The 24,624-nt window shown below is 51.4% G+C and overlaps 1 protein-coding gene across 46 annotated transcripts in view; it reads left to right on the top strand.

The window, feature by feature from the left end:
* Nucleotides 1-24,624, top strand: part of ZNF618 (zinc finger protein 618) — a 200,914-nt gene that overhangs the window by 104,497 nt on the left and 71,793 nt on the right. For all 46 annotated transcript variants that reach the window (XM_086414570.1, XM_086414573.1, XM_086414571.1 and 43 more), the window contains 2 exons: nt 2,321-2,364; nt 20,882-21,144. In XM_086414570.1, coding sequence (XP_086270696.1) covers nt 2,321-2,364; nt 20,882-21,144 — 307 coding nt within the window. The remainder of the gene's footprint in view (nt 1-2,320; nt 2,365-20,881; nt 21,145-24,624) is intronic.

Genomic DNA, 24,624 nt, shown 5'->3' on the forward strand with positions numbered 1-24,624 from the left:
CAAAGAGAGACTCATTTCCCTGCCCAGTTGCATGTTCAAAACACTTGAACTGGTCAACTTTGTGTGAAATTATGTGTGAAGGAGAAGGACAAAAAAATATGTATAACATTAAAGATAGGTATGAAATTCTATAAATACACATGTAGTTGAGTCTGAAAGGTGCGCTGGAGGTTTTACTGTGTTCAAGCTCTCTGGGAGCAGAATTTCCACCCCTCCCACTTTTGCCTTTTCTGATATGAACATTCAAACAACTCCTTGCATTCGTTTTCCTTACAAGTTTGAGGAATGCAAGATGTCAGAAAGAGGCTGTAATTGATCCTGTTCTTTTGCTCCCAGTGAAATTGTTTGCAAACCATCTTCTGCTTTCTTGTTTCTTCCATGGAAATAATACACTGGCGTCCCATTAGCTTCTGCCTCCCAAGCCTTGTGTTTCTGCCTCCTTGTTTGTGACCCCCTTCACTGTCCGTTTCCTTCCTGTGGGCAGTGGGGGCTGTGTACACTCACCCCATTTCCCAATTGGCTCTCTTGAGTGTTGGAGGGAGATAAAATATTCCAGAGCCGAGGAAAGTGGGCATTGGAATGACCCACACCTGGGCTTGTAGCTGTGGGATGTTGGATGAAAGTGAAAGTCAAAGTCGTTCAGTTGTGTCTGACTCTTTGCAACCCCATGGACTATAAAGTCCATGGAATTCTCCAGGCTAGAATACTGGAGTGGGTAGCCTTTCCATTCTCTAGGGGATCTTCCCAACCAAGGGATTGAATCCTGCTCTCCCACATTGTAGGCAGATTCTTTACTAGCTGAGCCACAAGGAATGTTGGATAAATGACTTAAATTCTTTGACCCTCGGTGCCTCACCTGTAAAATGGGAAGACTGTGTATGTGTGTTGGGGAACCTGTCCAGAGGATTAAATGAGAGGCATTCAGTGCCCACACGTTAGGGCTGGGTGGGAAGTTGGCTGGGGGAGTGAGTCTTGGTACCCACAGGGGACTGGGTGGGGAAGTAGACAAGAGGGGGTGGTGGGGACTGTGGCTAACCAGGTATGTCCACTCCAGCTGATTGGTCATGTGGGACTGCATGCTGCTTTTAGAAGCTGAACATCTGGCTTTGGGGGGGATGAAATCCCTTTATTTTTATATATTGACTGTTTAAATCGAAGTCCACCATCTGGTTTTGCCAGTTTGCAGCTTCTCAGAGGCACTCATTAACAGGTAGCTGCTGCTGTTTTTAAGTCCTCAGTCCTTCATTTGCAACCCTGAATTTCAAAAAGCTTGGAAACGAAAAGATGTTTTCTAACTGGTGAGGTGACAGAACTTGACCAGGAGGGGGAGAGGCGAGGTGCCGTCTTCCTGTCACCCATGTGCTGACTGCGTATGTTTCACTACAGAAATGTCAACCTGCTTGAGCACCGGGTGCTCCCCAGACCCTTCCAGGGTTGTTGCAAAATATAGAACACATGCAACATATTACCATTCTAAAATTGGAAAGATTCTGAATTTGGAAACACATGTGCACTTGAGTTTTGAACTTGCATTATTCCAACTGTGGTTACTATTATCATAAATGTTCCCCCAAAGCTGGGCCATGCATCTCCAACTAGGGGTTTTGGAGAACCCATGGCCTTAGTTTTTCCCATGTCCATGGCCTTAGCATTGAGGCCTCCCCAGCATGGGCCTAGGTGTCACTGGGATCGCTGGGTATTTGTCACTCACTCCTCATGAGACTTCAGGCAACTCCCTTCTCTTCTAGGGCCTTAGTCTCTCCATCTGAACCAGAATTTCATGATTTCTGAAGATTTCATTTGGTTAGCCTTATCTCCCTACCTCCCACCCCCCAAATAAAAGCGATTACAAACCAGCATTCTCTTGCCTCCCTGTGCTTGCAGGGTTGGGGGACAGCCTGTTTTAACATAATAAGATTTTCCCCCTCCAGTCGGTAGGAATAAATCTGCGGCTACTGTTTTATTGGAAATCCCAGCTGAAAATAAAAATGGTGCAATTCAATCTCAGATTTAGCTGGTTACTTGCTTTTCACTGAGTCCCAGGAGCTCTGTGGTTGCTGGGTTTATGTTGGCAGTGGGTGCTCGGCTGGATTTAAAGGGCCAAGCAGATTGGTGTTGGAGGGTGGGGTCGGGGGATGGCTGTCCTGACCTCCTCTTGCCACTGGGGGCAGATTTTTCCAGCCTGGAGGAATGGAGCAGGGGGTGGTGGCCCGCTCACCCCTCTGAAAGCTGGTGTTTGAGTGGGAGCTTGGTAGGGTACAGTGGGTAGCCTCTGTGTCTTCCTCTTGGCTGATGTAGGTGTTCTGGATTTCCTTTGCAGGCTGACGGAGCCAGTGCAGCTGGAAGGAAAAGCGCGGCAAGCAGGTATGCCCCCCTCCCTTACCCTCTGCCGCACTCCCCTTTCCTTCATCCCTGGTCACTTGGCTAACAACCACCTCTGTCTGGTCATCACCTACCACCTGAAAGAATGGATGGTCCAGGCCAGCCCCCTTTGCTGAGAAGTAGCCATACTTCCCTGGAGGACATGGAGCTGTGAGTAACACTTCCCAGCCCTCCTGGTGCCCTCTGTGGGCACCTGTGACTGGAATCTAAGGATGACTCAATGCTGAACTGGCCTTGGCTGCTCAAGTTAGCGGAGATTTGGGGGTGAGGTGCAAGACTGGGCAGGAGGACCTGGGGTTGAATCCCATCTCGACTGCCTCATCGTGAACTCCAAGGGTGCCCAGGCTAGTCTGGAATTCATTGGCCTGACTTCGGTCCTGTGCTCCTCCCCTAAGCCCGTCCCTCCAAATCAGGAGGGTGGAATAGTCTGCTTAGCCAGACCTCACCCTTGGAGCTGGCAGGGGATGGCGGAAGGGTGGTCCCCAAAGGAGAGCGGGAGTGTTGTGACCGAAGATAGGGGGAAAGCAACCCTGGACAGGCCCGTGGAGTAGACGTCTACCACCAGGGGTGCTGGCAGACACTCACTTGCTATAAACGTCGGTGCTGTTCCATTGGATAGAGCAGCTGGGGTGGCCAGATGACCTTTATTTAGGGCATTGATGGCAAGAAGAAAGCAAGGGACAGCCTAGAGAGAAGGCTTCCCAGGCCACATCCACAAAATGTAGGACAGGCTCTAGGATTACCTACTGGAGCTGGGTGTGCCAAGCACAGGAGTATGCCCTTCAGCTCATGGAACACTGGTTCTTTAAATGTTAATAGATTTTTATGGGGTTGGGGGAAGGGTTCTTTGGCCAAATAATTTGAAGAATGGCGAGTCAAAGTCCGCAGATTTCTTTGCTGTGGAACTTTCCAAAGCATTTCACGTGCTAGGGTACTTGCTTGAGAGCATCGGAGAGAGAGAGAGGAGAATGACATGTTTCTCAAAGTTACTTAACTGTGGCATGCTTTTATTGAAGTCTGTCCCCTGGAGCTAGTGTTCCTTGTAATGTGCTTTGGGAAACCATGGGAGAAGAAGGGGAGGGTGCTCAGCTCTGTGTTTCAGGGAGATCACCCTGGCCCCCATTTGCAGGATGGATTGGAGACGGCTCGAAAGGAGGCATTGACACCAGGCTGGAGATCAGTGTAACCCACCCAAGCCAGCATGGCCTGGCTTCCACCCACCTCCCTGGTCTTCTCGTATGTCTCCTCCTTGCTCAGTCTGTTTTAGCTACCCTGACCCTCTAACTCTGTAAACCAGGGGTTGCCCATCTTTACCTATAAAGGGTCAGATAGCCCTTCACACTCCACAGGCCACAGGTCACTGTGGCACCTCTGCCAGCATAATCCAGAAACCGCCACAGATGACACGTAAATCACGAGTGCCCATAGTTTTCCAGCTCCTGGCCGGAGAGTCTTTGCAACCGCTGTTCCTCTGCCTGGGATGCTCTTCTCCCCACTCTTTCCATGACCCTTTCACCCTCTAGGTCCCAACCCCATCCTCCCCTCTGAGACGCCTTCTCTGAGCCCCTCCAGCCCCACCTGTGGCCTGTGTCGCTTGTGGCCTGTTTCGCTCTTCACTTACTCCTCGTATTTGTGTGCTTTTCTCTGCTTCTCAAGTGCCAGGTCCAGAGGCCACTTCTGTCTTGTTCAGTGCCCTGGGCTGATCCCCAGCCAGCACTCAGTGAGTGTTTATGGGATGGGTACCCTGAATGAGGTGGGAGAAGCTGGGATAGTGTAGGGGCAGGGAGTGCGGGTTAGATTGAAGGGCTGAGCAGTCGAGCTTGGGCTTGGAAATCCAGACAGTGACTCATGTAGCCAGTGGCTGCCCAGTGCCCTTGTATTTCTCTCCTGGGCCCCTGAGATGAGAATCTTGTGTAAGAACAGTGTATGAGGCTGTGGCTTGTGGGGTAGCGAGAGTCCCTAGACTGCCAGTGCCTGGACATGCTTCCTAGATCTGAATGTCAGGACTGAAAGGGGCCTTGGGCTTTGTCTAGTCACTCCCTTCACTGAACACATGGGGAGAAGAGACCCTGCTCAGGGTCATGTGCTGAGTGAGTGGCAGTATCAGGCCTTGGCCCTCCCTAAGCTGGTGCTCTGTCCACTTATTGATTCTGTACTCAAGTGAGGGTCTAGCCAGCTGCCCCCACCGCCCTCTCTTGTTCATTGAACACCTGCTAGGTTAGACCCAGTACTCTGTGCTATGGACTCAGATGGATTAGATGCTAATTTATCCATCCAACAGACATTTGGGCACCTGCTCCATGGCAGGCACCATTCAAAGTGCTGGGTCTGCAACAGTGAACACATTTCCCTTCTTTCCTCATCGCTTGTATGTATGTGTGGCCCTTGCCCTCACTCTCTAATGCACGGATCTCTCCCAGGCCACCGTCTCTGCCTAGCGACCTGAGAACAGCAGATGGGTTTCCCCACAGTGCTCACAGATGCCTGAAGCTCTATATTGTGTCTTATCGGCCCAAGGCTGTAGTGAGTGCTGAGATCAGCTAGAGATGCCTGGCCTGGTCAGGGGAGGCGGGAGGTGGCCTGTGTGCCATCTGTTTGCTCTCCCTGATTAACCTATATCTGCATACACTTAGTGATGGAGCCCCCTGTGACTACCACAGTGCCAGAGCATACACCAGAAAGAGTCAGCCCAGACCTTACTGCATGACTTGCGATGCAGAGAAAAAAATTCTAAAAATAACTACCATTTAGTCAGGCTCTGAGCTAAGTGATTTACATTTATTAAACAATATAATCTTTATGAGGCTTCCCTGGTAGCTCAGCTTGTAAAGAATCTGCATGCAATGCAGGAGACCCTGTGGCTCGATTCCTGGTTTGGGAAGATCTCCTGGAGAAGAGATAGTCTATACCCACTCCAGTATTCTTGGGCTTCCCTGGTGGCTCAGAGGGTAAAGAATCTGCCTGCAATGAGGGAGACCTGCGTTTGATCCCTGGGTCGGGAAGATCCCCTGGAAGAGGGAATGGCTACCCACTCCAGTGTTGTCGCCTGGAGAATCCCATGGACAGAGGAGCCTGGCGGGCTATAGTCCATGGGGTTGCAAAGACTCAGACACGACTGAGCAACTAAACACAGCACGGCCCGTAATCTTTATCACGGTTCTGTGAAGGATGATCTTATTATTCCCACTTTACTACCAAAGCTGCGGAGGCCCAGAGAGGTATGTACACAGTTGGAAGTGAGCGGCATAGCCAGGGTCCTACCCGAGTCTGACTCTTCTGACGCAGATGCCTCTCCACCATGCCCTCCTGCTGCTGTAGGAAGTGATCAGTTTACCGAGTTTAGAGGAGCCTGTGAGGGGACCAGGGCTGGGCCATCGGCTGGAGTCTTGTCCAGAAGGCGGGGCCTCAGAAGGAGTTTATATTGATTCTGTCATTAAAGCTAATAGAGCATCTTTGAAAAACCAGAGCAGTGTTATTGTCGAGTGACCCAGCAATCAGTGTGAGAAGTGAGTTCTGCATTAAATGTCCAGAGAACATTAACATACCCCTAAGCTGATGCCGCTGGTGAATTTGACTCTTGGACAGAGGAGCCTGGTGGGCTACAGTCCATGGGGTTGCAAAGATAGTCAGGCATGACTGAGCCCAGATATTGGGTTAGATTGGCCAGATGGGGTTAAGAGTCTTGGATGCTTTGTGGAGCATTAGACTCATGCAGTCCCGGCTTCAGATGGAGAGACTAAAGCCCGAGGCTCCCCGAAGTCAAGAGTGAGGCTGGATGGTCCTGGTTGGGACTGACCTTGAAGGACCTGTGACTCTCTGACCTCCGCTCCAAGCTGTGCCATGCACGCTGTGTTATCACACCAGGGTCTGCTTTCGTCCCAGCGCCTTCCTTTTGGCCCAGAACACCTCATGTTGTTCCTTCTCCAGAGGGCCTCTGGCTAAACCCCAAAAGCAACAGCATGGGCTGCTAAGGAATTAGTGTTAAATTGAGGGGGACAAGGAGAGGTGGTGTTTCTGATCCTAGGAGACGACTGCCGGTGGTTTGGTTTACTTCCCTGTAACCCAGCCTGGGTCGGTTTTACAAGACCAGTGATCTCAGCACTTGAGGTTAATGCTAACCTGGTGTGCAGGTTACAGATCACGTAGCCCAGTGCATTTAAACCTCATTTATTCTAAGAGGCGTGGAGGGCTATGGGGCCTTAACTGTAGAAAATTCTAACATTCTGAATGGAGTTTTCATAGTCAAATAAATGTAGCTTCAGCCTTGCTGTAATGAAGAATTAGGGCCCCCTTTTTTCTGTCAGTTGAAGGTTTTTAGTGTTGGAAGGACTTTGTCGATAATCTGGTCCAGCCCTTTCATCTGGAGATAAGGCAGGCCAGGGATAGAGGCGGTGAGGGACTCGTTTGTTTGCCATGTGTACCAGTTGCCTAACAAGTGATCCAGGCCGTATAGACAGGGAGACTGGGGTGGAGGAGAAGGTGATAAGACCAAGGCTCATTCATTCATTCCACAAACACTTACTGAGTGCCTGCTAAGTACTAGGGTCTGACCCTGGTGCTGTAAATACAGTGGCGAACAAAACAGAAATCCCTGGTCTTGTGGAGCTCACATTCTTGTGGGAATGGAGGAGACATAAATACTGAAACTACATCGCCTGTCATATGGTAAGAAGTGCTTTGGGGGAAGGGCAGAGAGGGAGATTGGGAAAGTCAGAAGGAGTATTGCATCAACAAGAAGGTGACGTTTGAACAGAGATTTGAAGGAAATGAGGGACTGAGTCAAGCGGTCATTTGGGGAAGTGCATTCTAGGCAGAGAGGACAGTAGGTGCAAAGGCCCTGGGCAGAAGTGCGCATAATGTGTTGGAGCAACCACAGGGAGGCTGACATGGCTCACAGGGCCTTGGGGACTTTTGTCAGGACTTTGGCCTTTACCCTGTGTGAAATGGGGAACCATTGGGGGTTTTGAGCAGAGGAGTGACATGATTTGGTTTTAAAAGGATCATTCTGTCTGCCAGAAGAATAAACTGCAAGGGGCAAGATGTTAAAGAGGTACTGCCAAAAGCTCAGGACAGGCAGAACCTTAGACAGTAGGCTTGGAGGGGAGTGTCTGAAAGGCCATGTTTTTCAGGCCTGAGGAATTCGTTTCAGCACAGCATTTTGTGAGTCCTGCATTCAAAATGCACAGCCTTCTGCTTGGTCCTGGGAGAGCCCCGGAGTGGAACAGGATGGTCCCTGTGGCTCCCACTTTGCATGCCTGGTCTGTGGGGCATCTCACTCACCCCCTCTCTGAGCCCACACTGCCTGGGTTCAGATCCTGGCACCACCTACTGTCTGGTTGTATGACCTTAGGCTAGTTACCTGACCTCAGTTTCCTCATCTGTAAAATGGGGAGTTATATTCATACTGCCCTCATAGTGGTGTGGATGAGGATCAGGTGCACTAATGATGGTATGTAGGGACTTCCTGGTGGTCCAGTGGCTAAGACCCCATGCTCCTAATGCCGGGGGCCTGAGTTTGATCCCTGGTCGGGGAAACAGATCCCACATGCCGCAGCTAAAAGATGCTACATGCCACAACTTAAAAAGAAAAAAGATCCTGTATGCTGCAAGAAAGCCCTGGCACAGGCAAATAATTTTTTTTTAAGTGGCATTATACCTTAGCCCAATGCCTGGCCTGTAGTAGATTTTCGGTAAATGCTTGTTTTTATTGCCACTGTCACTGCAGTGCTGGATTCCATTCCCAGGAGGAGGGGACAGTGGGTGGCAGTTGACTTCTCATAGAGCCTGGACATCAGAGGGAGCCTGGAGGTGGGGATGACTGTGGGTGTGGAACTTGTGTTTGAGGGCCCACCATGATCCACTTCCTGTGTCCTGCAGTTTGTGTATCTCAAGTGACCCTCCAGGGTCCCTCTGAGGCACCAGTTGGCATCTCTCCTTCTCACAGGGCCTGAGAAATAGACTTGTTCATGGTCAACCAAATAATCAGATGGCTTTGGGCCTCACTGGGTCTTGTCCTTTAAGCCAAGGTCCGCCCCCCGCCACCCCCCACCATGGGCAGTTAAATCTCATAAGCACATGTGCATGGATGTGTAATTGCTTTCAAATAATAGCTTCTTTTTATTTAGCATTTTTGGCTTTCAGCAGGAAAATTAAAGTAGCCCTGAACAAATTAACCTTATTTGCACAAAATTCCATAGTACCAGTAGGCCTGATGCTGGTCAGTGACCAGGATGGTATTAGCAGAATGAATTATATGAGAACCAGCTCTGGGTATGTTTTAGTCAGGTGCCATCTTTATCCTGGGGGCTTCCCTGGTGGCTCAGATGGTAAAGCGTCTGTCTGCAATGTGGGAGACCCAGGTTCGATCCCTGTGTGGGGAAGATTCCCTGGAGAAGGAAATGGCAACCCACTCCAGAATCCTTGCCTGGAGAATCCTATGGACAGAGGAGCCTGGTCGGCTCCAGTCCATGGGGTCACAGAGTTGTAAACGACTGAGCGACTTCACTTTCACTTTTTAGTCTTTGTCTTGACTATAGGTTTCTGATCCTGTAATTAGAACTCATTTGATTTCCAGAAATGTGTGTTCTCACCTTACTAAACTTGGGACCAGGGTTTGCTATAAAAATCATAAATTGCAGGCTGGCTGTAAGGGTTCATCTACTTCCTCCAAGGGGGCTCCTTGCTTTTCTGGTGGGCAGAGTTCACTGTGCTTAATCAGTTACTGTTAACTGCACAAATAAGGCAGATGCAGGAAAATTCAGACATCCTTAGGATTGTCCTCTGGAGATGGCCACAGAAATGCAAACTGCAAGTCATATGTATCAAAAATGGTGAATCCTTTTTCCAAATGGCCCTGTGGTTCTCAAGCTTGGAATGGTCCAGCAATGGGAAGCGATTGGGGTCTCTCGGGAACCCGGACTCTGTCTAACCACCCAGCTCGAGTTTCCCACCTGTGCTCCTTGAGCGTATTTAAGAAAGTTCTCATGAAGCTGCAGTTGCCAGTACAGAGCATCTGGAAGTCTTGTCTTGTCCTGAAGAAACTCAGTCTTGAGAATGGAACCAGGATGATATGACCGGGTTGCTTCTCAAAAACTCCCCCTGTTTTAAAATTTATTTGATGGTGCCAGGTCTTAGTTGTGGCAATTGGGATCTAGTTCCCTGACCAGGGACCGAACCTGGGCCCCCTGCATTCGGAGTACGGAGTCTAAGCCCCTGGATCGCCAGGGAAGTCCCTCGAGCCCTTTAATGACAAAAGCCCTCAATCTGAGAAAGCAACCCTGGAGACGTCCGCAGCCTCGCTGTTTATATCGTTCTCCTCACCCTCGGCTTCCGCCGCCTCCAGGTTTCACGCAAACCACGATGGTTAAGAGCGTGGGCACATCACACCCACCACCCTGATCACACCACCTTCCCTGTGAGCCTGTCCACATGTGTGCCCACCCCTCCCTCCTCTTCACTGCAGATGTGTGCAGGGGCCCCTACCCTCCCTTCCTTTGGTTTTCGCAGGGGCCCCTACCCTCCATTCCTTTGGTTTTCACAGGGGCTAAGCATTCCTCTCCTACCTTCAGTTATGAGTTCTCCACCTGTGACCTAAGAGTTCCCCTTTTCCACAGTTGGACCACACTTTTCGTGTTTTGCCTGACAAGCACTTGGTGGAGACAGGAGAAGAGAACTAACAGCTACTGAGCCCCACTAGGTGTCTGGTGCCGTGCTGGGCGCCTTATGAACATCTCTGTGCTTTAATCTTCTAAATAACCCTTCGAGGTTAGTGCTTACACATCAGGAAAGAGAGGTGTGTACAGGTTAGGAAGCTTGGCAACAGCCCGCACACCTAGTTTATCATCTTCAAACGCCTTGGGGAGACTGGATTGTGTATTGAGGAGTCTCGTTTGTGTATCCGGGGGCAGCACACCTCTGGACAGTGAGGGACCAGGCTTGGGTGTTCATAGTAGGGCGCATGGATGGAGCTGGCTATGCATTCCAGATCCCAGACAAGGTCATCAGCTGATCTGGTGGGTGGAGAGCAGAGGGGTGGAGGCCAGATGTAGTGCCAGGATGGGGCAAGCACGGTGGAGGGACGGCAGAGCTTTCTAAGCAGCTGGGCAGCTCCTGGCATCAGTTGTCAAGGTGGGCAGGAGAGAAGGGGTGCGGTCCTGTCGGGAGGCCTCTTTACATTTCATGCCAAGGTGAATGGCCAGGGGTGTTGGGCATCAGTGATCGAGGCTAAGTCACAACCTCGGTAGGAAGTAACGTTGATGGGAGAGGGGTGTAGTCTCTGTTTATACAGCCAGTGTGAGAGCCTAGGTGTAGCCTTACTCTTCAGGTTGAGTCACCTGCTCCCCGGGGTCTGTGTAGGACACCATGGGTGCCCTGGAAGGTACAGGACAGTGGACATAGGCTCCTATGTGGCCTCCCCTTCCCCACCTGCCGTCGAGGGCATTCTAAGTGGGTGAGAATTCCTGAGTCTGCAGAGTCCCAAAAGTCATGTAGGGAGAGTCATAGCAAGGCGGGTCTTTAGAGAGCAGTGCTCATTGCTAGCTGATATGTGTCATACCGTGGACCGACCCATTGGAAAACACAGTCAGCGCCTCTGTGTAAGATACTGTTAATAGCAACTCTTATTACTGACCTGGGCCAACCTTCCATGTGCCATGACTCCCTTGAAAGAAGCTTCCAGCTTTCCCCGGAGGGCCCCACCTGCTAAATGTTGGAGTTTGTGACTTGACAGCCGTTGCTCAAGACTCCTGCTCTTCTCTATTTTAAGTTTAAATTAACCAGGGAATTAACTCTTAATATTTAAGTCTTCACGCTGTCTTTCTGAGCTGCGGTATTACCCAGCGTTGTGGCTGACTGACAGCCATACATTGAAGAAAATTAAGTGCCTAAAAATTAATTCAGACTAATGATATATTTATGCATTGTAGGATATTTTGAATTTCTAGACTGTTAAGAGTTGTTTAATAGGTTAATAGTTTTTAATCTATTAATCTAATCTTTCCTACTTGACTATTTATTAAAATATTTCAGTGATTCATGACAGAAGTGGATAATTCTGAGGGTTATTAAGGCATGGGTGATGCCGTGAAGATGTGGATCACGGGTGGAATAGTAAATATAGCTGCCTCAGTACTGGGGTTTGCAGCAACTGGGGTTTTGCTGTAGGTTCTTTCTCTTTTGACCCTTCCAGGTTCGTAGTGAAGCTGTGACCTTTATCCTCATGATTTCTGTTCTTGTGGCTGAAAACAGGAAACTTTTTACATTCAAAGGACAAGTGTGAACACATCCGCCCTTCTGGGGCACATCAAGGAGAGCTGAAGGTCAGCGCTGAACAGAGCCCACGCACCTTTCTCTGTGGCAGAGATGGGCCCTCCGTTTCTTTGTTTTCTTGCATTTCCGTGTTTTCTGTTTTTAGTGTTGAGCATGTGCCTGTTTGGCCAAGATACTAAGGATACGGTAGGAGACAAGGAAACGCACATGTTCCCCATCTCTTGGAGCTTCCGGTCATTCAGTCTTGTATTTCTTCATTCATTCAACAAGGGTTTTTATTATTTTCTCTAGAGAAAAAAAAAAAAAAACAGAAATCATCCAGATGATGTTTTAAAAAAGTCCAAGGATTGGAGTCAGACAGACCTGGTTGAATCCTGCTTCTGTCACTAGAAAGCTGTGTGACCATGAGAAAGTCACTCTGTTTCTCTGATCCTCGTTTTTTTTTATTTGTGAAACAAAATGACCTGCCACGTAAGGCATTGTGAAGAGCAAGGAGGTGGTACTTGCGTACGGCCTGCAGCGGCACCTGGCCCCCTGGCCCCTGCTAGACGCCTGGTGTGTCCTGGCTGCCCTGTGATTGTATCATTGCATCAGCATCTCCTCCACTCCGCATGCTGGCGTTCTTACATCTGGCTGTTTACTGCTTGCATCATTGCTGACATCTGCCAGGGTCCAGGCACAGGGGTACAGAAAGCAGTGGGGTAGAGCCACAGGGAATTGGCAGTGAGACTCGGACCCAGACCCTGTTAGAAGCAGAGGGGGTATTCCCAGAGCCACTGGTTTGAGGCTGCAGGCTCCTTTGTGGGTATCACCCTGAGACTTCAGTGCCCTACCCCTGCCCAATGGCCTGAATCAGCCAATGAAAGATATAATAGTGCCCCTGCATCTTCAGGGGCTGGTGTCAATTTGTAATACCAGATCATCACCCTGTCCACCTTGAACTTGCATGTTATATCAGTTCAGTTCAGTTGCTCAGTCGTGTCCAACTCTTTGCGACCCCATGAACCGCAGTGCTCCAGGCCTCCCTGTCCATCACCAACTCCTGGAGTCTACCCAAACCCATGTCCATCAAGTCGGTGATGCAATCCAACCGTCTCATCCTCTGTCATCCCCTTCTCCTCCTGCATCAGGGTCTTTTCAAATGAGTCAGCGCTTCACATCAGGTGGCCAAAGTATTGGAGCTTCAGCTTCAGCATCAGTCCTTCCAATGAATATCCAGGACTGATTTCCTTTATCAATAGTATCTCAAAACTGGAGGGAAAAAAAAGTCATGGTGTCAGAGCATTGCTAAGGCTGCCCTGTTGGCATTTCAGAAAGTAAGAAGAGCTTGTTGCATTCAAGAAAATTTCCACCGGAAAGGATGAAGATAAGACTGACAATTCAGGAAGAAGCTTCACTTATTCAGAACTTTGGCTCCAATGAAACATCTCCAGCTCGTGTTCTCCCGAGGGCCAGATGGGTGGGACGTTGCTGCCTTCAGTTTTGGGTGTCAGCTGAAGCAGTCCAGACATCGACAGTTCTTTTGAGGGGTGGGGAGAGGGAGACGCCTCAAAGGCCACGTTGCATTGACCTTTGCAAGGTTCGTTCTTGGCTCCTTAGGTGAGCAGGCGTTGACTGATCACCTCGCCCATACCAGGCAGCACTGCGAGTGACAGCCAACTGAGGAGATAGGGTCTGTGTCCTCTTGTAGCTCTCGTTCTAGCTGGGGAGACATTGAAGAGGACGAGCAGTAACAAGTGTTAAATGAGTGCAGGGGAAATACTGAGCAGAACACGTAGGGCAGGGAAGGGATGTGGATGTTTGAGTGAAGACCTGGAGGAGGGGAGAACCGGCCAGGGGCATCTGGGGACCGGGAGAGTATTCAGAAAGAGCGAAGAGCAGATGCAAAGGCTTGAGGCAGGAGCCTACCTCACCTGCTCAGGGGACAGGGAGGAGGCTTCTGTGGCCCCCCGGGGAGGAAACAGGAGGGACAGGGTTAGCAGATGAAGTCAGTGGGCACTTGAGGCATGTCTCAGAGCCCTGAGGGTTGAAGCAAGGACTCTGGCTACTACTCTGGGTGAGATTCAGAACTGTAAGTGGGTTTTGAGCCAAGGAATGATGTGAGCTGGCCCGGCCAGGATAGGAACAGGGAGACGGGCTGTGAGAATATTACAGCAAGACAAGAGAGAGGGGGAAGGCAGCTTGATGAGAGTGGTGCCGGTGGGCTGGTAAGCAGTGGTCGGCTTCTGGACATGTTCTGAAGGTGGGGTTGATAGGATTTGCGGGTAGACTGATGAGTAGGGAGTGTGAGGGAAGAGACGAGGATGGTCCCAGAGTGGTGGAATTGTACTGACTGAAATGGACAAGACTGCCGTTAACCGATGACTGTGTCCTTGGCTGCAGGGTTTAGCTGGAAGAGTACTGGGATTGGAGTCAGGAGAATTTCCTGACTTGGGGGAAGGGCCACAGCCGCAGCTCAGTTTGGACCTATAAACAGGGTTGCCTGCCTGTTAGGCATCCAAGTGGAGGTGTCCACTGGGCAGTTGTTCAGGCAGGTCTGGAGCTCAGGGAGAGGTCCAGGCTAGAGATAGGATTTGCAGTTCATCATCACATAGTTCATATGTAAAAGCATGAATCTAGGTGCAATCATGCGGGAAGTGAGTATGAAGAGGCTTTCCAACTTATCCTTGGGACAGGTTGACATGGAAAGGTTGGTTGGTGAAGAGGAATCCCCAGAAGAAACAGGAGTGGCTAGAAGGTGAGAGGCCCACGGGAAGGCCCAGAGCATAGTGAGTAAAGAGTTGGAGGAGAAGAGAGGGGAGCTCGTTAAAGGCTGCCGATAGAGTTGAATTCAGTCAGGACCGAGTAGGAACTGTTGGACCTAGGAGCCTGGAGGTCCTGGGAGGCCTGGGAAAGAACTGCTCTGGTGGAATGGGGGTGGAGGGCAGGAACCTCACTGGACCTGGAAAGCATTGCTGAGGAGGAGCCTCCCAATATCTGCAGATAATGGTCATTTGTGCTCCAATTATTGGTATGTGGGCAGCTGGGTAGAACCGGAAGACTAGGTCAGTGGTCAGCCTATGCAGCAGGGTACACACGGCCCCTGACATCATGGCTGGATGTGTGTTAATTCATTTAACACCGCATGCATTCATAGAGAGTGTTGTGTTTAAGTGCAGCTTGAGGCCAGTTAACCCTCTTTCATAATGAGTGGAGTCTTTTAATGAGGTTTTATTCTAGAGAGAGTTAACCAAGTCATTACTTACACCCTGTGATTAGAGATCCCTCCCCACCAGCTTTAGCATTATTTCAGTGGCTAAAGTACCAGAGGAAATAAGCAGTGGCCTTTGGTGAAGGTGGAGTGGCCCTGAGGCTGAGCCTTGCGGCAGAGACAGGAGACATGCACACCTGTGGGGCAGAGGTCTGGCCTCCACCAGGGCCTTGGACATCTCAGACTCCAGCTCACTCATCATCAGATGGGAAAACTGACTCGAGTAGGGGCAGGACAGAAGTCCAGTGTGCTGAGGACTCCTCATGACCCCTGAGACTTGCTGGAATTTTAGGTGCTACCATTTGTGGTGGGATGATGTAGAAACTCCACCCAGAAAGAACTTTGGTTGACTCCTGGGCATCTGGCATCGCTGGGACTCTTCCTTCAACATGGCCAGAAATGGCATCTGTCTCTGGGTCTCCAGTCCACTGAGAAGTTGTTTGGTGGCTCTCTTGCAGGGCTCAGTGGGAACGACTCTAGGACAGAAGTTGCAATAATTGTTCTCAGATTCATTGCTGGAGGTTGTGTGTCCTTGGGCACACCGTTCATTATACATCGTGTTGATGAGTCTGTCCTGTGCAGCAGGCCCCAGGCTGGGGCTGGATGTGGAGTGGGGAGGGACAGATATGGGCCCAGCCCTCTGCTCTGGCTCCCTGTTTGGCCACAGGGCGCTCGTGAGCGCCAGATGTGATGGGGTGGATATGAGCAGCGAACCATCTGCTAAGACCCAGAGGAAGCGGTTTGTTTCTGAAACCTCCCCGGGCAGGCGTGTGGGCGCATTGACTGACCAGATCAGACCCGGCCATGGGGATGAGTAAGAACAAAGCAAAAGAAAACTTTGGGACTGACGGAAGCCATGGGTTTGCAAAGTTAACTGCTTTGGGGCTGTGTCTTCTTATTTAGTCACATGTAGTGTATTAGTTTGGAGAAGGAAATGGCAACCCACTCCAGTATTCTTGCCTGGAGAATCCCAGGGATGGGGGAGCCTGGTGGGCTGCCGTCTGTGGGGTCGCACAGAGTCGGACACGACTGAAGTGACTCAGCAGCAGCAGCAGCAGCAGCAGTGTATTAGTTTCCTGTAGCTGCTGTAACAAATACAACAAACTGAGTAGCTTAATACAAGAGAAACTCGATCTCTCACTGTTCTGGAGGCCAGAAGTCTGAAACCAGGTCTACACCAGGGTCACACACCGTCTGGAGGTTCTGGGGGCAGATCTACTCTTTGCCTCTCCAACGCTTGTGGCCACATCTGTCCAATCTGTGGTTCTCCTGCCTTCTCATCTTCTCTGTATTGTCTCCTCTTCTGTCTGTCAGATCCCACCTGTGTCTCTGATAAGGGCACTTGTCATTGCACGTAGAGCCCACCCAGAGAATCCAGGACAGTCTTGTCTCAAGATCCTGAAATGAATTACATCTGCAAAGAGCCCTCTCCCAAATGAGTTCACATTCACAGATTCCGGGGATTAGGTCATGGGTCTATCTTTTGGCTTCCCCAGTGACTCAGGCAGTAAAGAATCTGCCTGCAGCAGGAGACCTGGGTTTGATCCTTGAGTTGGGAAGATCCCCTAGAGGAGGGCATGGCTACCCACTCCAGTATTCTTGCCTAGAGAGTCCCATGCACAGAGGAGCCTGGCAGGCTACAGTCCACGGGGTCCCAAAGAACGGGACACCACTGAACGACTAACCCTTTCTATCTTTTGGAGGGGCCACCATTTACCCATTCCCCCCCACCCCCCACCACCACCACTAAAAGCAAAGTTGTAGGTATCAGAGACAGATAAAGTGGTGTTCCTGGAGGCCTACTCACCACCATCCTTGTAATTCAGGCCCCATGGTTGCTTTTGGGCCATCACTCTGGAACCCCTAGGCCTTCAAGGATCACACTTTGAGAACCTTCACCTTAGTGAAAGGCCAGGTGCCTTAGGGAATTCCTTGGGTAGGGACCTGCTTGGTTTGGCTCCTATCCTGGCATTCTGGCCTGAGCTAGTGACCACAGACAGCATGTACTTACTGAGAAATATCCTTTTAGTGCCTGACTTTAGATTTTATGTTGAAGTGTGACTCGGGTTAAATATAAAATTCATAGCATATCTTGAGCAACTATTTTGTAGTTATCTATATATAAATCTATTTTACAGCGACACAAATAGAATAGATTATGGAGTGTCAGCATGTAGATAGATTCCAAGTGCTTTTTCACTAATATACCTAATGATTCGTGCTGAGAATATCCAAGGGCTCCACTGTACATTTAAATGGATATAATTAAAATAATGAGCTCTATTTTAAAAAATGATATATGAAAAAAATTTTTAAAGAAGTTTGAAAGAGCTGCACCACTAATTCAAAGTGATATAAGGACTTCTGCAATTCCATTGTTATGAGGACACCTAATTAAATGTAAAGCATCCAAGAAAAGCAACATTTGGGCTTGTAAATCTAAATTGTAAAGCCAGAGGAAGAGAAGTCCCCATGTTCTCAGTGTAGCGTGGGCTTGGGGGTGTTGCCTTTAAGGGAGTGGATGGTTGTGTGCCCTTGTGCCCGTGGGCGAGACAATGGCTGATGTAGCTCCTGGTGTAAGAGTCACTCATGCCAGGTGGCGGGGGGAGGGGTGCCTTCAGAGGTGGGGGTCTAACTCCATCCCAAGCAATCAGGGAAGGCTTCCTGGAGGCAGGGATGTCATCGTGGACCAGTGTCGTCATAATGGCAGCTGCCATCCACGCACATCCATTCTGTGCAGCTCCCTGGCTCACCACCTGCCCCACGCTGGCAAGGTTCATGGTGGTCCCCCTTTAACAAACAAGGATACTGAGCCTCAGAGAGGGGAGTGTCTGGCCCGAGGTTGTGGGGTTTGTGGACACCCAACCTGTCAGACTCCAACAGCCCAACTTGTCAGACTCCCAAGAGCCCTCCCTCGCACCAGGATGGCAGATGCTGTTGAGGTCCTTGAGGGCAGAAAGGGACCCTGAGTCTGCTTGGCTGGGATGGTCTCAGACCCCAGGGTGAGGGTGTTTTGGACAGGGGGCTGTCCTTCCTGACCTGTGACGTCAGCTGCAGGGACCGCTGACAGGTGGGACCCCTCCGCTCTGATGGCCTCTTCTCCAGCCCTGGGGAGCATGTCTGCTCTGAGCTTGGGGCTGAGTGCCTTCTCCAGCCAGGGTCCAGCCTGGGAAGGGTCCTCAGTGGCCTGCCTGCCCAGCTGCCCCAGGACCTGTGGGCTGTGTTCTTGCCAGACTGGCCCCTGGCAATCAGACAGGATCCCTGAGTCCCATCTCTGTGCCCCGTGAGCCTCAGAGTGGGCAGGACTGACCAGTGGTATCTCCTGCTAGGTCTCAGGGCAGGAATCGGGGTTTCAGCAACTTCCATCAGAAGTTTGTCTTGGTCAGTCTAGACTGTGTTCTGGTTCTGCACTTTTTACAATTGATCTCTTGAGGCCTTTTGAGTAGGTGCGGGGCTCCCTGCCTCCCTATGCAGAAACAGGCTCAGAGAGGATCAGGGCCCATGCAGGGGTCCAAGCTGGGATGGCAGTACTGGGGTTTAAACCCCATTGGTTTACTTCTACAGACCCTGCACTAAAAACAGTGCCATGTAAGGCCCTTCTCCAGTGTCCTCTGCACGCTTCCTTTCCCTCCCACCATCCTGTAGACAGTAGGTATCCTTAGAATGTCTCCACTGGGGCCATTCTTCTAGGTCCCTTGCAGATGCTGCCTTGTGTCTGCATCACAGCACTGTGGAGTAGGTACTGTATTTATCCCCACTGTATGGGTGTGAAGACTGAGGCTCGGGAGTGACGTCACTTTTGCAGGAACCCACAACTTGAGAATGGCAGTTCTGAGATTTGGCCCCGTGATGCTCCAAATTCAATTCCTTGCATCCTTTTCCCATCAGGCCGCCTCTGTTCCCTCTTCTTGGCTTGCAGACAGCCTCCTCTCTGTGTCCTTACCTGGTAGGGAAGGAGTGGGAAAGACCTTTCTCCTTCTTCAAAGGCCACAGTCCTATCAGATAAGGGTCCCACTGTTCTGATCTTCCTTAACCTTAATTACCTGGTAAAGACCTTATCCCCAGATATGGTCTCACCGGGGATTAGGACTTCACCATATGAAGTGGGGGACCTTATCCCCAGATACGGTCTCACCGGGGATTAGGACTTCACCATATGAAGTGGGGGACCTTATCTCCAGATACGGTCTCACCGGGGATTAGGACTTCACCATATGAAGTGGGGGACCTTATCCCCAGATACGGTCTCACCGGGGATTAGGACTTCACCATATGAAGTGGGGGACCTTATCCCCAGATACGGTCTCACCGGGGATTAGGACTTCACCATATGAAGTGGGGGACCTTATCCCCAGATACGGTCTCACCGGGGATTAGGACTTCACCATATGAAGTGGGGGACCTTATCTCCAGATACGGTCTCACCGGGGATTAGGACTTCACCATATGAAGTGGGGGACCTTATCTCCAGATATGGTCTCACCGGGGATTAGGACTTCACCATATGAAGTGGGGGACCTTATCCCCAGATACGGTCTCACCGGGGATTAGGACTTCACCATATGAAGTGGGGGACCTTATCTCCAGATACGGTCTCACCGGGGATTAGGACTTCACCATATGAAGTGGGGGACCTTATCCCCAGCTACGGTCTCACTGGGGATTAGGACTTCACCATATGAAGTGGGGGTTGGGGGTGCAGTGGTGTCCACAGCACCTCCCCAGTGGCCCTCCTGTGCCCCCTCCTCATCAGCTAGGGCCTTCCTTCTCTGTCTCTGCTCAGTTCCCCAACCTGGGAGAAAGCTGAGAGCTGGGAGGGACAGTGGCCATGATAAAGTCCATGCTCTTGGGGTAGATGGAGCTGGAAGCCCAGAAGGGGAAGGGTCTTGTCCAGAGTCACACAGCAAGCCCCCAGCCAACCCAGGATGAGACCCCAGGTCCTGCCTCCCAGCCTGGACACCTCCGCTGAGCTCCACTTGGTATACTAGCTGGGCCTGACGGAGCCTGCCTGAGTCTGGGCCTTGAAGTTCATGGTGCAGCTGCCTTTCTGGAGCAGTGGCGAGGGCTGGGCCTGGCCAAGGCAACATCACAGGCCTGGAACATGATCAGATTCCCCAGCTTGTGCACACCTTGGCTTTTACAACCAATGCCAGAAGGACGAGGGGCCCTTGTGATAAGACAGAGTCTCCCTGAAAGGAGAGTGGTTCCAGTGGATGGCGGGGACCTGGCTTCTTGCCTTGGCTGGCCACCAGTCTTGTGTGTGGCCCCAGGCAGGTCACAGCTCTGCGCAAGACCTCAGTGCTCTCCTCCATATTGAGCATATTAACTTGAGAATGGTTTCTCTTATTTGAAGAGCCACCTAGAGGCCAGAGGGTGGGGACCCAGATTGGTTCCATAGCTTCCCTGCCTTTCGGCTTATATGTTCCTGTCTATAAAGCAGGAGGAACTCTGCAGCCCTTCTGCAAAGGGTGGAGCGGACCCCGCTCTGCACACATCAAGCCGCTGACACCCCTACCACTCCAAGTGTAGCACCTACCCCCCTGGCTGCTTGCTGGAAATGCACTCTTAGGCAAGACCCCAGACCTTCTGAACCAAATCTGCGTCTTACCAAGATTCTCAGATGATTCATGGGCACATCGAAGCTTGAGAAGAACTGATTTCTTCCAGCCAGAGCTTTCCTTGCAGGTCTCATGTAGCTCCAGTTATACTGGTCACATTTAGACCTCAGCTTCTCCATCAGCAAAATGGGTGGAATTGGAGCCATCCGAGCCCAGTGATTTTCAAACTGTGTTCCTCGGAGCCCCCAGGGCTCCCTAGAGGATCCTCAAGGGCATGTGGCATGTGCTTTTTAAGGAAATGGTTACATGAGAGGTGGGTCTGTAGCTGAACATTTTGCAACCTCCTGGACTGGGAGGGGGAGTTTTCCAGGTAGGTCTGGGGCGGTGCTGGGGTCCAGTCTGAGCAGACTCTCTTCTTTGCCAGGGAGCGCTTGAAGCGCAGCCAGAAAAGCAACAAGCTGGAGGGGCCAGAGCCCGCGCCGGCTGAGGCCTCGCTCAGCACCGAGCAGGGAACGATGACGGAGGTGAAGGTCAAGACGGAGCTGCCGGACGACTACATCCAGGAGGTGATCTGGCAGGGCGAAGCCAAGGAGGAGAAGAAGGCGGTCAGCAAGGATGGGACCACCGGCGACGTGCCTGCCGAGATCTGCGTGGTGATCGGCGGCGTCCGCAACCAGCAGACCCTGGGTGAGCGCCTGTCCGCAGGGTCGGGCCCGGGCCGGGGTGGGCCCGGGCCAGGGTGGGAACGTGCGGCACAGTGCTGGGGGAGACAGGCCTGGGATCCCTGCCCCTGGCCGGCTGAAGGGGCCTTCTGTGGCTCCCCTCTGCCCTCAGGGAAGGGCCTCGGCTCCTGACACTTGCCTTTACCTGCTCAGCTCTGCTCTGGAGCGCTTGTCTTCCCACTTGACGTGGCAAAAGCCAACCTGTCCTTTAAGATTTTCAGGTCAAATGCCTGGAACTTCCTGTGGGCCTCGTGGAACCCCTCCCACTGTGCATCCAGCACAGCGCGCATCACTCAGTGTCCTAAATGCCCGTCTGCGTTTCTTCCTTCTGGGCTTCCCCGGGGGCGACTTTCAGTGTGGGTCCTGTTCAGATTAGTTGTCTGATCAGGATCGGATGAGTCGTAGTCTGGCACGTTCTTCTGCCTCTTGTGGTCTGGGCTGGGCTCAGAGGAGCTCAGAGAAATGAGCTTCTTAGAAACCATCTCTCCCCGTTTCTCAGCGTGAGCCAGGGGATACCCCTCCGAGGCTGCCTACAGTCCTGCCAGGTTTGCAAACGCAGATGCCCGCAAGGCCCAACAGATACATTTATTTAGCATTGTGGAGATGAGCCAGACAGGCAGGTGGTGGGGCTCGGGTCCAGCTGGAGAGTTACGGTAACTAACTGGGAAGATGGGCTCAGCATGGCTGGATCTCTGACAGCACTTGCCAGAAATGAGAATTTTAAGGTAAATTCTTCTGGCTTTAAATGTTGGTGACTAATTTGACTTTTAAAATCTGCCAAAGGAAACATATCTGTGGTCAGAGTCCTTCCATGGGCCACCAGTTTTGCAACCCCGACCTGTAAAATATAGTCCACATGCCGCATCCTGACACAGAGGCCTTGCCTGGTTAGTTCCCAGACCTCCATTTGCATCCTCGCTGTCCTCCACATTTGTGTGCTCAGGAGGCCACCTGCCTGTCCCTCCTGGGGCAGCTCTGCCCACCTCCTCCTGAATTCCAGGCTTCCGTCCCGTTAGAGGCAGGCAGGGCCTGGTAGGGGAAGGCTCCCCTGGCTCTCTTTCCCCGAGTTTAAACTCAAGTCCTGTTGCCGTTTTTCGCAACCGCTGGGGATCAGCCTCGAGCTCCCATTCCCCACTGTGCCTCAGCTGGTTGTGGTCTCTGTCGCCCCACCTGGGTCGCTCCAGTGTCCTGCTGGCAGCCTGCTTCTGGCATCATTCGGGTTAGTCAGGGAGCATCCTCAGGGAGGCTGGAAAATGCCATCCTCCCCCGAGACAGAAGCGGAATGAGCCAGAAATACTTGCTGAAGAGCATGAGTGACCTAGCTCGGTGTCAAGTGAAAGAAGAGTCTGCTCCAGGACTTGTGTCTTAGCTCCCTCCACCCGGCTTCACACCCTACAGCCAAGGACTGTGTCAGCCTATAAGGGACGTGTTCGTTAACAGAGGAGACGATCTGCCCATGCTCAATTTTGTGGGGCGGGCGGTGTTTTAAGACTCACTGGACCCAGAAGCTATGTATGCCCTTCACCAGGAGGTGTCTGGTGAAGGGTAGTTGAATCTGAATCTTGAGATAGGGTCGGCAGTCAGGCTTCAGGGGGGAAGCCTGGAGCGGCCACGCTAAGGAAATGCTGGGGGGGTCCTCCCTGGGTCAGCTGCCTGCACAGTGAGTGGTCCCAGGGCCTCGTGCCAGCCACGGACGCTGGTCTCCGGCTCAGCTGCTTCTCAGCAGCAGGCGCCTTCCCCTTGCTGTGCCTTGCTCTCCTCTCCTGCTAAAGCAGGCATGCTCCCTGTCCTGGCTGCCCCACGGGTGTGGGAACCACACAAAGGGACAGCGGGTGGGGGACGGTGCTGTGCGCGGAAAACCTCGGCTCCTCAACCTGGGAACGCAGGTTCCCTGACTTAGTGTCCGTTACAGCTTGGGCAGGCCGCTTGACCTCTCTGTGCCTCAGTTCTCAAACTGCGGATTCATGGAGCTGTGTGAGGATGCACCGCGATCACGTGTATAAAGTACTAAACATCGTACTTAGTAAATAATTCACCATTATTCGCAGTAATACTCGTGTTGATAGTATAACATACCCCTTCAAAAGGAAAGAGTAGCAATAGTTTCTGCTTTTTCCCCAAGTCTGAGAAACAAGCCAGTGTGCTGTAGAGAAGAAATAGGATGGGGAAGAAAGCCAGCACTGGATGAGGTGTCAGAAGACATGGCTTCTGGGTGGTTCTTGATTTTCTCCCCTGAGCTCCTTCTAATACTGCTCCCCGCTGCCCCACCAAAATCCAGGGACTTTCAGGATGTTTTCAGATTTCTGAGTAAACTGCTTTTGAGGACCCTGTGGAAAAGGTTTAAAAGCAATGGTTAGCTGTGGAGCTGCCAGTTGGGAGCTGGTACCAAAGCCGGAGCTGGGCACTTCCTGCTAGTGGCGACGGTTGTCTCACACCCATCAAGGCTGACCTTCCACCTTGAGGGTGTAGTTTCTGTCAAGGGTCAGGCTTGAAGGAATCTGGCTTGGCCTTTTAGCAGCAGGAAAGAAAGGCAATTAAAAAAAAAATGATGTTAGAATGAAACCTTATGAACTCATCCCTTCTCAGAATGGCATGTAGACATTATCTTATGGTCCAAGTCCAAGTAGTTGCTGTTGGCTATTAGGAGTTCCATGTTGAAGGTTCTGAAGGGTGGCATGATTGATTATTGATGTCTACCACGGATGTGAAAGTGAGCAATGGAGCCCCACGTGCTATAGATTTGGCACACGGTGCCCTCATTTTATAAAGGGGCAAGCAAAGCCCTGGGAGATGGAAGAGACTTGGCAACTCAACTTCATAACACCCTGTCCCACCTGCTCCTGGAAGTAAACAAGGCGGGAAGGCATTCCCTGGGCTGTGGCCAGGGCGGAATGCTGGTTAGAGTTACTCTTTGAATGAGCTTGTGCTACAGTGTGGCTGGGCACTGTGGAGTTAACATGTTCCCGAGGCACTTGGCAGGGACGCAGAGGGCTCTGGCCAGCTCTGCCACTGAACAGAATAGTGCTCCTATTCGATCAGCCAGTGCTGTCTCATGAGGGAGCCTCCCGTTTGCGGGCTCTCTGAGCTCCATCCCCCTTGTCCCCACCCCCAGGTCCTCACTGGCCCTTTAACAGCCATCAGATGAACAGTGTTCCCAGTGGCACAAACATTATCCCAGGCACTTCCCATGGAGGAGCCTGGTCATGGACACATGGATGGTACTTGGCAGCTTCTCAGACGAGGAGCGTGGGGAGGGGCATCGATGCCCAGGAGGCTGGCTGCCAGGCTTGCAAGTAGTCTCTGCTAGTTCCCTGCTGCCCAGAAATTCTGTGTACCAAAAAGGGTACTTCTCACTCTTGAAAGACTGTCACTGCCATTGAAATCATTATGGAGCTTGGGAGCAACATATCAAGTTTCTTTTTTAGCAAGAAGAGCAGAGATAATA

The sequence above is a fragment of the Bos grunniens genome, chromosome 8 (genome assembly GCF_055505025.1).
Source record: "Bos grunniens cultivar Pamir isolate PY7600 chromosome 8, Bosgru_T2T1.0, whole genome shotgun sequence".
In the NCBI taxonomy this organism is placed as follows: Eukaryota; Metazoa; Chordata; class Mammalia; order Artiodactyla; family Bovidae; genus Bos; species Bos grunniens.